The 13,161-nt window shown below is 43.3% G+C and overlaps 1 protein-coding gene across 8 annotated transcripts in view; it reads left to right on the top strand.

The window, feature by feature from the left end:
* The first annotated feature begins 2,728 nt into the window (after nucleotides 1-2,728).
* Nucleotides 2,729-13,161, top strand: part of REPS2 (RALBP1 associated Eps domain containing 2) — a 144,424-nt gene continuing 133,991 nt past the window's right edge. For all 8 annotated transcript variants that reach the window (XM_073356118.1, XM_073356140.1, XM_073356151.1 and 5 more), the window contains exon 1: nucleotides 2,729-3,105. In XM_073356118.1, the coding sequence (XP_073212219.1) occupies nucleotides 2,896-3,105 (210 nt within the window). In that variant the 5' untranslated portion in view covers nucleotides 2,729-2,895. The remainder of the gene's footprint in view (nucleotides 3,106-13,161) is intronic.

Below are 13,161 nucleotides of genomic sequence, written 5' to 3' on the forward strand. Positions count from 1 at the left end.
TACATCCCTGCTTGCATTCTGAGCTACCCCCTGCCTGCACAAAGCCCCTAGCTACCCCCTCCTTGCACCCTGAGCTACCCCCTGCCTACACACAGCCCCTAGCTACTACGTGCCTGCCCCCTGAGCTGCCTGCCATCCACACACAGACCCTCCCTCCCTGCATCCTGAGCTACACCCTTTCAGCGCACAGCTCCTAGCTGCCCCCTCCCTGCACCCTGAGCAGTTTTCAGACTTTTTGAGCTGAGCTTTAAACAATAAATTCTAAAACTGATAAATGCCACTGCAAACCTCTTTCCTTATTGAACAAAGATTTCCCTCCATTAATAGTCATCCAATGCTATCCACTTAAATATAACCATTAACTAAAAACCTACCCCATACCCACCAACCAACCATTTCAATTCTAATTCAACATTCCAAACATTTAGAAAACATCCACTGTATATTATAGGAGTTAAAGGTTGTATGTTTTGTGCAAAGGTGGAGGGAGTAGTTATATATGATGTGGGGTAAGTAGGGCAGTTTGGAAATAAAATGATGGTTGTTGGTTGCAAGAGTTGGGTGAGTGATTAACTGATGATGTTCTAGCTTTTTATGAGTTTTTTGGTGGCAGATGTACTTGAGCAACCTTAATATTTTTTCAACAATATATTTTGTTTGATGGAAATTAATTAAATTTAAATGTTATGCTTTTGCCAGAATACCAAGAAAACCCCCATCCATCTCTCGCATCTCTCTACCTAAACTACTTATACGTTGGGGGTGAGTGGGTGGAATGACTAGCAACAGCCTCCTGCCTAGTATTTGTACTGTAAGTAAGTGGAGGTGGATACCAGGTGTCCAGAATTGTCTTGGGCCAGACATTGTACCCTCACCAGAAGCTGCTGAGGACACCTAAACTGATAGCTAAATTAGTTTCATAGTTAATTGCCTCATCCCTTAAATTGCACCTAAGAAGAATGTATTGCTGGCTGAAAAGAAAATACAATTCATGGTTGCTGACTTAAAAAAGTCTAAGGTCTAAAAATATCGTCTCTGTTGGGTTCAGTCCCATACTTCTAATTAAGGCCCTGATTCTGCAAACATGCACATGCTTAACTTTATTACTGCAAGTGTTACTGGGACTACTCATGGTAGGAAACAAAGTTAAGCACATGCATAAATATTTGCACAACCAGGCCCCTTAGGGAAGACCCCATATTGCTTGCTCTAGATCCCTGTTGAAATAGTCGGAATTTTGTCTGAATGAAGAGTGCAGAATGAATGGGGCCTTTTACCTGTGTTACCTACACAAAACACCACACTGTGGACTGTTTTTCTACTAACCATTCACTGTTGGTTCATTAAGCCTTATTTTAGTTTATTGAATGATCTTATACACAGCACTCAAGTGGCATTTTTGACAATGGGTGGTACTATTTAAAAAGGATTTTGACTGTAACACATATCCAATAAAAGAAACTGTCTTAAAAAAAACAACTAAAATAGAAACATATGAATGCTGTCTCCAAACCAGAAATAATATACAGAGAATGCATATTAGCTTTTTTTATCAGGAACTCCCCTTGGTTTGACTTCATAGGGAAGGTGGGCAGCTCTGGTAAGGGTGGCTGGCTGAAGCACTGCAGCCAAATGCACACACAAAACCACTGCCAGCATTAGAGTGGCAGCAGTGGGAGTGTGACAAGTCAAATTGTTAACTAAGTTAAGCTAGCCTAGTTTGATTTTCAGCAATGCTGAACATCCCGCCCCATCTTCCAGTGAAGCCGACAGGTTGTGTGGGTGTCTAGTACCTCAGAAAATGAGCAAAGATAGTCTTGTGGTTATGGTTTCAGAGTAGCAGCCGTGTTAGTCTGTATTCGCAAAAAGAAAAGGAGGACTTGTGGCACCTTAGAGACTAACCAATTTATTTGAGCATAAGCTTTGGTGAGCTACAGCTCACTTCATTGGATGCATTATGGTTATGGTGTTACCTTGGGAGGTCTGTTTTCAGTTCCCTGCTTTGCCACAAACTTCCTCTGTAACCTGGCCTCTCTGTGCCTGGGTTCCCCAGCTGTACAGTGGGGATAATGGCACTTCCCTATCTAACAGGAGTGTTGTGAGGATAAACACACTGAAGCCTGGCAGGCCTTCAGCCACTCCATCAAAGGGGGCCATGTCAGCAGTCCACAGCTAGGCCCTCAGTCACGAAAGCGATCCTGAACATTTTTGACAATGCAATTGGAATAGCTAAGACTATAGGGAGGAGAGAGGGAGGTTTGGGGACTGGCCTAGGATCAGGTGGTTACAGCCTGTATCATACACAAAAGGCTGCCCCTTTAGCTCTGACCCGGGAACCCTTCACTGACCCCGGTCTTTCCCGAGTGACCGGAAGGGCTTGTGCAAAGCTCCCCAAACCTCTCCAGGCCGGCAGAGCCTTTTCCCTCTGGGGGTCGCCTCTCTCTTCCCCCCCCTTCCCGTCCCGTCCCATCCCAGCGCGGGTGGCTGCAGTTCCTTCCCCTCCGCCGCCGCCCCTGGGGCCGCTGCGCGCTTCCCGGCACCGCCGCGGCCGCGCTGCCCCGCTCGGGGGTGCCGCATCCGGCGCCCCCTTCCCCTTCCCCGCGCCGCGTTCCCGCTGGCCAGCCCCGGCCGTGGCACTGCGGGCTCCGCGGCGGGCCGGCTGGGCACGTCCCGCTCTGCTCCTGCGGGGGCCGCTGTCTGGCTGCCGCCTGCGACGGGCGGGGCTGGGGGGAAAGGTGCTGAGCGAGCGGCTCGCCGGCCGGCCGGCAGCCGGAGCACTGCAGAGCTGCACCGCGGAGGCGGGGGGACGGGGACGGCGCCTTCTCCCTTGGCGGCGCCGCCGCCTCCTCCTCCTCCCTGCCGCTCCCGCTGCCCCTCGTCTCCGCCGCGGCGCCCATGGAGCAGGGAGCCGGCGGGGCAGCCGCGGGGGGAGCGGGGCTGCTTCTGCCCCTCAGCGACGCGGAGCAGCAGCGCTACGCCGAGCTCTTCTCGCTCTGCTGCTCGCCCGCGCCCGAGGGGGGCTCGGCGCCGGCCCCAGCCGCCGGGGGGAGCAAAGTGGGCGACTTGTTCAGGGCGTCGCAGCTCCCTGCGGACACGCTGCACCAGGTGGGTGAGCCGGAGGGCGGGGGCGCTCGGCTGGCTTGCACTGCTTCTGCCCCACGGGGGGTGGGGGGCACTTGTGCCCCACTAAAGGGGAAGGGTTGGCGGGAGTGGGAGGACGTATTTCCCTCTCAGCTGATTCTCCTGCCCTGGCTCAGCCTGCTCGGGGTAGGGGGAATGCGGGGGGGGGGGTGAGCTGCACCTTGAGGAGAAAGTTTCCTCTGCCTTTTGTTCTTGTTTGTCTGTTGTCACTCACACGCTCCTCTGTCTTCTCTCCCTCGACCCCCCGCGGCCCCCTAGTGATACTGTGTTTTAATACGAAACAGATAAGCCCGTGGGTTTAAGCAGACAAGTGACACCTCTCAAGAAAGTTGAAAAAATATGTGTAGAACTTCCCTGTGCTATGCATTAAAATCCTATCACACGGTGAAACTGCCCGGAGTGCTGGATTTGGGATTATAGTTGTGTGACGAAAAAACAAACTTTTTTTTTTCTGGTCGTGATCCAATGGTTTTTTTTAAAAAAAAAAAAAAGAAGGAAAAGAGGGTTTAAGTTTTTGATGAGTATTGTTGGTAAGACTATATGCGGTGTGTTATTGCTTTTAAAAATGTTTAAGTTCTGAATTTAGCTATCCAGGAAAGTTAAACACTACTCAGAGTATTGTATTCCATTGAATCCATATGTGCTCTTTAACCAGCTAATGTTTAATGCATTGTAAGTGCTAAGTATTCTGAATATTTATTATTAGTATTAGGATTCAGAGATTTTGAACTGGAATGGAGTATTTGGCAACTTTAGCTAGTTTAGCCCCTCTTCCTTTACTCTTTCAATAGTCTAGAGAGTCTGAAACAAATGAGTATACCTCTAACTGTTGAAGGTATATATTCAGCTGAAGACTGTTTATTGTTTGCTATATAATTCTCTGCTACCAGCTCTAAAAATATTGTAGCAGTAAACTTTGTACTATCCCAATTGTACGTAGTGTTTTTTGAGACAGCTTTGTATTTGAAATGTTTTTGGGAACACAAATATGTAATCCTAACTTTTTTTTTAAATCTGCCCTAAACTATCTTGTAATATTGCAATAATTGTTCAGTATCTGTTGTTTCATGCTCTAGGTGTTTACATATTAGTAGTGGGTGATTTGCGCATCAGTGTACATGAACAGTCATTCGGGATCCCTTGGGATGAATGCAAGATTATTTGTTATCCTTTCGGGGTATATATGCATATTTTTTTTTTTACATAGACTGTGACTTTAAACTAAGTATTATCATAAATTTCATTAGACACATTCCTAGATCAGCTTTGATTACCAAAATAAATATATAATAATGTTGTGTATTCCCAGGTTTATGAATCATACTCAGTATATTTTATTCTGGGATTGTCACAAAAAATCTTAACAATACAACATTTAAAATGTATGTAAATACAAAGAGTAGACAATTATATTACGTATGCTTACAAATGATGAAATTACCTTATGTATACTAAGCAGGTCTTAATTCTTCTCTTCCTCCTGTGGAATAGTAATTTGATTAACTCAGTCCAGTAGCACATTCTGGTTAGTAATAAACTAAACATAGGAAGAAAAACACCAAACTTGTATTTTGTTGTCAGGAGTTTAAGAAATGCTGTTGTTCAGAAATATTTGTTTCTGTTTGATATTTAACAAGGAATGTCTAGACTAAGTTGACTAACAGGTATAACTGGCCATGGCCTGCAGGGACTAAACTGTGTCGTTTCCCTGGAAACAGTCAGGCCTTCTCTTAATGAGCATTTGATTTGGATTTACATAATGTCCAGGATATGCTGAAGTACAATAGGAGAAGTTACTTCCATGACCAGATGCCCTCCACTGTTCCAGGTGCTGCTTACTTAATAATATCCAGAGGAAAAAATGTTGCCAGTACCACTGTTGGAAGTCAAAGGGTACGTCTACACTGCACACTCACAGTGGTGTGTAGAGTACATACATTGCATGCCCCTCTGGCATGGGTATAAACAGCAGTGTAGAGGGTCAGATCAGCGGCACTGCTATGGGTACCCGCATGGCCCCACAGTATGCCAACATTTTTATGGCTGATTTAGAACAACGCTTCCTCAGCTCTCGTCCCCTAAAGCCCCTACTCTACTTGCGCTATATTGATGACATCTTCATCATCTGGACCCATGGAAAAGAAGCCCTTGAGGAATTCCACCATGATTTCAACAATTTCCATCCCACCACCAACCTCAGCCTGGTCCAGTCCACACAAGAGATCCACTTCCTGGACACTACAGTGCTAATAAACAATGGTCACATAAACACCACCCTATACCGGAAACCTACTGACCGCTATTCCTACCTGCATGCCTCCAGCTTTCACCCTGACCACACCACACGATCCATCGTCTACAGCCAAGCTCTGCGATACAACCGCATTTGCTCCAACCCCTCAGACAGAGACAAACACCTACAAGATCTCTGTCAAGCTTTCTTACAACTACAATACCCACCTGCAGAAGTAAAGAAACAGATTGATAGAGCCAGAAGAGTTCCCAGAAGTTACCTACTACAGGACAGGCCTAACAAAGAAAATAACAGAACGCCACTAGCCGTCACCTTCAGCCCCCAACTAAAACCCCTCCAACGCATTATTAAGGATCTACAACCTATCCTAAAGGATGACCCAACACTCTCACAAATCTTGGGAGACAGGCCAGTCCTTGCCTACAGACAGCCCCGCAACCTGAAGCAAATACTCACCAACAACCACATACCACACAACAGAACCACTAACCCAGGAACTTATCCTTGCAACAAAGCCCGTTGCCAACTGTGCCCACATATCTATTCAGGGGACACCATCACAGGGCCTAATAACATCAGCCACACTATCAGAGGCTCGTTCACCTGCACATCCACCAATGTGATATATGCCATCATGTGCCAGCAATGCCCCTCTGCCATGTACATTGGTCAAACTGGACAGTCTCTACGTAAAAGAATAAATGGACACAAATCAGATGTCAAGAATTATAACATTCATAAACCAGTCGGAGAACACTTCAATCTCTCTGGTCACGCGATCACAGACATGAAGGTCGCTATCTTAAAACAAAAAAACTTCAAATCCAGACTCCAGCGAGAAACTGCTGAATTGGAATTCATTTGCAAATTGGATACTATTAATTTAGGCTTAAATAGAGACTTGGAGTGGCTAAGTCATTATGCAAGGTAGCCTGTTTCCTCTTGTTTTTTCCTAACCCCCCCCCCCCCCCCAGATGTTCTGGTTTAACTTGGATTTAAACTTGAAGAGTGGTCAGTTTGGATGAGCTATTACCAGCAGGAGAGTGAGTTTGTGTGTGTATGGGGGTGGGGGGATGTGAGAACCTGGATTTGTGCAGGAAATAGCCCAGCTTGATTGTCATGCACATTGTGTAAAGAGTTGTCACTTTGGATGGGCTATCACCAGCAGGAGAGTGAATTTGTGTGGGGGGGTGGAGGGTGAGAAAACCTGGATTTGTGCTGGAAATCACTTTAGATAAGCTATTACCAGCAGGACAGTGGGGTGGGAATAGGTATTGTTTCATATTCTCTGTGTATATATAAAGCCTGCTGCAGTTTCCACGATATGCATCTGAGGAAGTGAGCTGTAGCTCACAAAAGCTTATGCTCTAATAAATTGGTTAGTCTCTAAGGTGCCACAAGTCCTCCTTTTCTTTTTGCGAATACAGACTAACACGGCTGTTACTCTGAAAAGTGTAGAGGGTGAGGCTCTGCTTAGGTGAGGAGAGGACAGACACACCAGAACTGTAGGTGCATACCCTACATGGCTCTCTGTGCATCCAAGCAGTGCCCCCCAATCTGCACGGATATTTTTTTAGCAGCATTGCCTCCTGCTGCCTTTCCACTGCCGGAACTTTCTCCACTGCCAGAGCCTTTTACTGCTATGTGTAGCTACGCACCGCAGCATGCACGCAGCTTGCGTTTTGCTGCAGTGTGTAGCTACAAGTATCCTACACACTGCTACCAGTGTAGACAAGGACAAAGTGTGTTTGGATCTGCCATGAGTTGGTGGGGCTCCTTATGAATCCTTGCAGGAATTCACCCACCTGGATCTAATTGCAGAGTTCGGACCTTAAATTTACTAACATTTGGGAAAGAGGAAAAATAATTTAAAACGAGAAAGAAGGCTTAAGGAACTTATTTTTAAAAGAAAAAACTGAATTGATAATCTTGAAGTTACTTATATAAATCAAATCTATTAGTGATTTTTCTTAATATGGTTTTATTCCATGGCTCTTATTTTAGCATAGTATATTAGTACTGTATCATTTGAGTGTGATTTATTATAGTATTGTGTGCATTTTCTTGCTCTGGGATGTGACTTCAGCTGGCAACGGTTTGTGATTTTTACTTGTTTATTTTAGAATTCCTTCCAGGTTCTTATGATGTACAGAGAGGCTTATTCATAAACTGGTTTATAATTGACTTCAGTAGTACTACGTGTGTGAATAAACTTGCATCCTGCAACTGGTTCCACACAAGTGAACCCCTGCACACGTGCTCTGCTCCAGTGACTTCAGTGAGGCATCTATGCAAGTGAATCCTTGTGCCTGAATGGGTCCAGTAGCAGGATCTGCCCTTTGTGCTTGTAGGATGAAACCCTAAATTAGCAGACTGTTATAACTACAGGCTTTGTAAAAGTGTTCCAAAGTTTTCCATAGAAATGGACTTTCTGGGGAGTTTATGAAGATGGATTTAAAAAAAAACCCAATAACCAAGAACTTCATAAAAAAGAGAACTGAAAAAGTAAAATTGCTTTCTGTGTCACATTCAGATAAAAATAATTAGTTAAGTCAAATATTCTGTCTTTCTATATCATGAGTAGTAACAAGACCATCTTCATTAATTCACAAAATCAAAATATGATCAGCCCCAAATTACAGTTTTGTAAGTCTTTTCACAGCACTGAACTTCTTAATTGGCTATAGTTCAAAGCTTAACTATAGTTTATCATGTTTTAAAATCTAGTTTCTCAGAGATTTTTGTCCTCAGGTTTTATTTACAGTTAATGAAAATAAAGAAATTCTCAAGTTCAGATTCTTAAACTTCTGTACACAGAATACTACTTCAGTCCTCTAATCTTACTCTGAATTCTCTCTGTTGGTCATGCTAGCAACCACCCCCATCAAAAGTATTAGCTAACATGTTGAAACTGCAGAAAAAATAATCTAACAAAGAAAAACTTTGGAAAATTGTTGCAAGAAAAAATTTATAGTTGGTTTTCTGAATTATTTTTCACTTTGCATGCTTTAAGAATGATAAAAAACAATCTGATCAGTTTTTATCCACAGAGAGTACAATGCTGGAAACATAAAATAAAGCAGCGGTGTATAATATGTGGTTGCCACTGATAAAGGTTGCAGCCATTTTAGGAAGAAGTGGCTAGCTTGTGTTAATAGATAACTCGTTTAGAAATAGTTGTTTGACAACGGGACTTTTACTTTTTTTTTATTTAAAGGAAGTTTTCGTGCTTAGTATGCAAGCTTTTATGCTGCCTCATGGAGTTAGTGGTACTGGTGGTCGTTGCCATGTAGGAGACATAGATTGGAATCCAATGCACCAGTCTGGATTGCAGTTGAACTGAGCTCTGCACAGGCCAGAAGGGGAAGGTACTTTATGTAATGTTTGCGATCCTCAGACTCTGTAGAAAGCTCAGTAGAGCCCCATGTTTTTCACAAATGTGAAGTAACACAAAATTAAAACGAAAAACAATTGATAAGATAAAATGGGGGGAAATGTACTCTGCAGCAGCGGCTCCTGTCCTGTGGGCCTGGGCCTGGCTCCGTGCTCTAATTTGGCCCATCCAACCCTTTGTCATGACTGGGGGGGGGGCAGCCAGGCCAAATCTGAGTGAGTGGCAAACCCTGGAGCATGGGTTTGCAGCATCACTCTCTCAAATTTGACACCCCTCCACCCCGCATCCTGTTGCATCACTTGAAGCATGGAGCTAGGGGCCCAGCCCTGTGGGACAGGAGCTGTTGTTGCAGAGTGAGTACGGGATGGGCTCACTGTGCAACTGCTCCCCTTCTCCAGGTCTCCTCCCCTTCCCCAAGGGCAGGACCTGACCCCTCCCCACCCCCGGTCCCCTGGGCCTCCTATGATAAAACAAAATTTAATAATACATTATAATAAATAAAAGAATTTCTCAGGGCTCTACAGATAGGGAATGGAGAAGTCCCCAGCTTGAGCTAGAGTAGCCATAGGGATTGCTCTAATTTATATTGTACTGCTATGGCAACCTCAGGAAGCATCAGGTAGTTCTTAACAGCTAGAAGGCAATATATCCTGGTCTGCTTCCTTCTCCCTCCTCTCAGAAGGCCACTGTGCTGTGTGGACTGTGGAGAGACTCAGCATTAGGGCCATTTTGATAATTCTATGCCACTTAGAAATCTTCCTTATGCTGGAGGTATATTCAATGGGGTTTGTTTTAAAATGGTGTTGTGGTTTCTTTTGCCTGTAGAGCTGGCATACAGGGGCCACAGCAGAGGCTAGAACCTGTGCTCTAATCTCTTGTCTCTAAATTGCTGGCTTTCCAGGGTTTGTAGTTGTGGAAAAGGTGTGATAATCCTTTGAAGGTTTCAGAGTAACAGCCCTGTTAGTCTGTATTTGCAAAAAGAAAAGGAGTACTTGTGGCACCTTAGAGACTAACCAATTTATTAGAGCATAAGCTTTCGTGAGCTACAGCTCACTTCCTCAGATGCATATCATGGAAACTGCAGCAGGCTTTATATATACACAAAGAATATGAAACAATACCTACTCCCACCCCACTGTCCTGCTGGTAATAGCTTATCTAAAGTGATCATCAGGTGGGCCATTTCCAGCACAAATCCAGGTTTTCTCACCCTCCACCCCCCCACACAAATTCACTCTCCTGCTGGTGATAGCCCATCCAAAGTGACAACTCTTTACACAGGTTTCAGAGGAACAGCCGTGTTAGTCTGTATTCACAAAAAGAAAAGGAGTACTTGTGGCACCTTAGAGACTAACCAATTTATTTGAGCATGAGCTTTCGTGAGCTACAGCTCACTTCATCAGATGTTTACCGTGGAAACATGACAATCAAGTTGGGCTATTTCCTGCACAAATCCAGGTTTTCTCACATCCCCCCCCCCCCCCCCATACACACACAAACTCACTCTCCTGCTGGTAATAGCTCATCCAAACTGACCACTCTTCAAGTTTAAATCCAAGTTAAACCAGAACATCGGGGGGGGGGGGTAGGAAAAAACAAGAGGAAACAGGCTACCTTGCATAATGACTTAGCCACTCCCAGTCTCTATTTAAGCCTAAATTAATAGTATCCAATTTGCAAATGAATTCCAATTCAGCAGTTTCTCGCTGGAGTCTGGATTTGAAGTTTTTTTGTTTTAAGATAGCGACCTTCATGTCTGTGATTGCGTGACCAGAGAGATTGAAGTGTTCTCCGACTGGTTTATGAATGTTATAATTCTTGACATCTGATTTGTGTCCATTTATTCTTTTACGTAGAGACTGTCCAGTTTGACCAACGTATATGGCAGAGGGGCATTGCTGGCACATGATGGCGTATATCACATTGGTGGATGTGCAGGTGAACGAGCCTCTGAAAGATGCCTTTATACAGCCATTACTTTTCTGGTGGATCACAGCATAACATTATGAGCTTGAAGGGAAGTCTCTTCCCTCCTTTCTTGCCTGTAGTGCTATGGCTTGTATAACAGGAGAAAAAAAGGTTTCAGAGGAACAGCCGTGTTAGTCTGTATTCGCAAAAAGAAAAGGAGTACTTGTGGCACCTTAGAGACTAACCAATTTATTTGAGCATGAGCTTTCGTGAGCTACAGCTCACTTCATCGGATGCATACAGGGATGTTGGCCACAGGAATCCATCAGGTAATGTTGATGAGGTAAATTGATATTATCGGAGAGTGAAATGCTAAAAGAGGAAATGGTGGGGAAAAAGTGAATTGCTAACAAACATGCAGTCTCATTAAAATCCGCTACAGTCTGGGGAAATTGTTGCATTTTTTTTAAATGGTGTTAGAGGCAGTTTTGTGAATTATAATAGTAAGCCTCACTTCAGTAGTAGAAAAGTGGTTGAAATGAGGATTAAAATAGAATTATAAATCACCTAGATGAACAGGATATAAAAGGGAGTTTACCATTCTGGTTTCTATCTGCTCATGCCTCTCTCGTTTACTAGAAATCCTTGAATGTGACTGCAACATTTGCATAAAGGAGATTATTGATGTTATTTATTTAGAGTTTCAAAAAGCCTTAGATAAAATCCCTCCCAGGAGGCTCTTAAGGTAACGTTGTAAAATGTCTGGTGCCCCTAAGGTTTGTACTAGGACCAGTGTCCTGTCTGTTTGTTAGTTATCTGGAAAAGGAAGAGGACAGTGAAGTGACAGAATTTATTTAGGTTAATCAGGAGTAGAGGAAACTGAACATCATCAGACAAATCTAACAAAGCGAAGTGATTTGGCAACACAGTGGCCACATGGAAGAAATTCAGTGTTTACAAATACAAAGTAATGTACACTGGAAGGAATAGTTAGTGCTACACATGCACATTACTGAGCTCTAATTTAATTGTAACCACTTGGGGAAATATTGTGTGTAACTCCCTGAAAACATTTGCTCAATGTGTAGGTCCAAAAAAGCAAATAGACTGTTAGTAACACGGCTGTTACTCTGAAAACTGTTAGGATTGAACGCTGTGTTCATTTCTGATCATCCTGTCTCAAAAAAAGAAATAGAAGGTCTCTAGCGAGGCAGAGACACACTCCTGTATGAGGAGAAATTGAAAAAACTGGAACAGCTTAACATAGAGAAGAGAGAGGGTTATACAAAATAATGAATGGTAACTTATCTCGGTTCTCCTACTTGTCATTTCTCATAATACAAAACCAAAGGGATATAAATGAAACTGAAAGGCAGTAAATTTAAACCTGATAAAAGTAAATTGTTATGCAACAGGTAATTATTAATTGTGGAACTCATTGCCACAAGATATCAATCAGGCCAAGTGCTTAGTATAATTAAAGAAGGCTTGCCATTTATAAGGATATTGAGAATATCTATTATCAGAAAAAAAATTTTTTTGAAAGGGGGAGGGATTGAGAGAAAAATCCTTATGCTTCATAGAAGTGCAGGACTGGAAGGGACCTTGAGAGGTCTTCTAGTCCAGTCCCCTGCACTCAAGGCAGGACTAAGTATTATCTAGACCATCTCTGACAGGTGTTTGTCTAACCTGCTCTTAAAAAGATGGAGATTCTACTACCTTCCTAGGCAATTTATTTCAGTGGTTAACCATCCTGACAGGAAGTTTTTCCTAATGTCCAACTTAAACCGCTCTTGCTGCAATTTAAGCCCATTGCTTCTTGTCCTATCCTCAGAGGTTAAGAAGAACAATTTTTCTCCCTCCTCCTTGTAACAACCTTTTATGTACTTGAAAACTGTTACCGTGTTCCCCTCAGTTTTCTCTTCTCCAGACTAAACAAATCCAATTTTATCAATCTTCATTCATAAGTCATGTTTTCTAGATTTCTAATAATTTTTGTTGCTCTTCTTTGGACTTTCTCCAATTTGTCCACATCTTTCCTGAAATGTGGCTCCTAGAGCTGGACACAATACTCCAGTTGAGGCCTAATCAGCATGGATTAGAGTGGAAGAATTGCCTCTTGTGTCTTGCACACAAACTTATGCTGCTACTACATCCCAGAATGATGTTTTCTTTTTTTGCAACAGTATTACACTGTTGACTCATATTTAGCATGTGTTCCACTATGACCCCCACATCCCTTTCCTCAGTATTCCTTCATCGGTAGTTATTTCCCATTTTGTATGTGTGCAACTGATTGTTACTTCGTAAGTGGAGTACTTTGCATTTTTCCTTATTGAATTTCATCTTACTTACTTCAGACCATTTCTGCAGTTTGAGGGCAAAAGCCAACCACTAATTGATAATTGTTTGGAAGATAGTTACTTTATGTGTAGAATATTCCATCATTGTCCACAATGGGGTT

This window comes from Lepidochelys kempii, chromosome 1 (genome assembly GCF_965140265.1).
Source record: "Lepidochelys kempii isolate rLepKem1 chromosome 1, rLepKem1.hap2, whole genome shotgun sequence".
Lineage (NCBI taxonomy): Eukaryota > Metazoa > Chordata > Testudines > Cheloniidae > Lepidochelys > Lepidochelys kempii.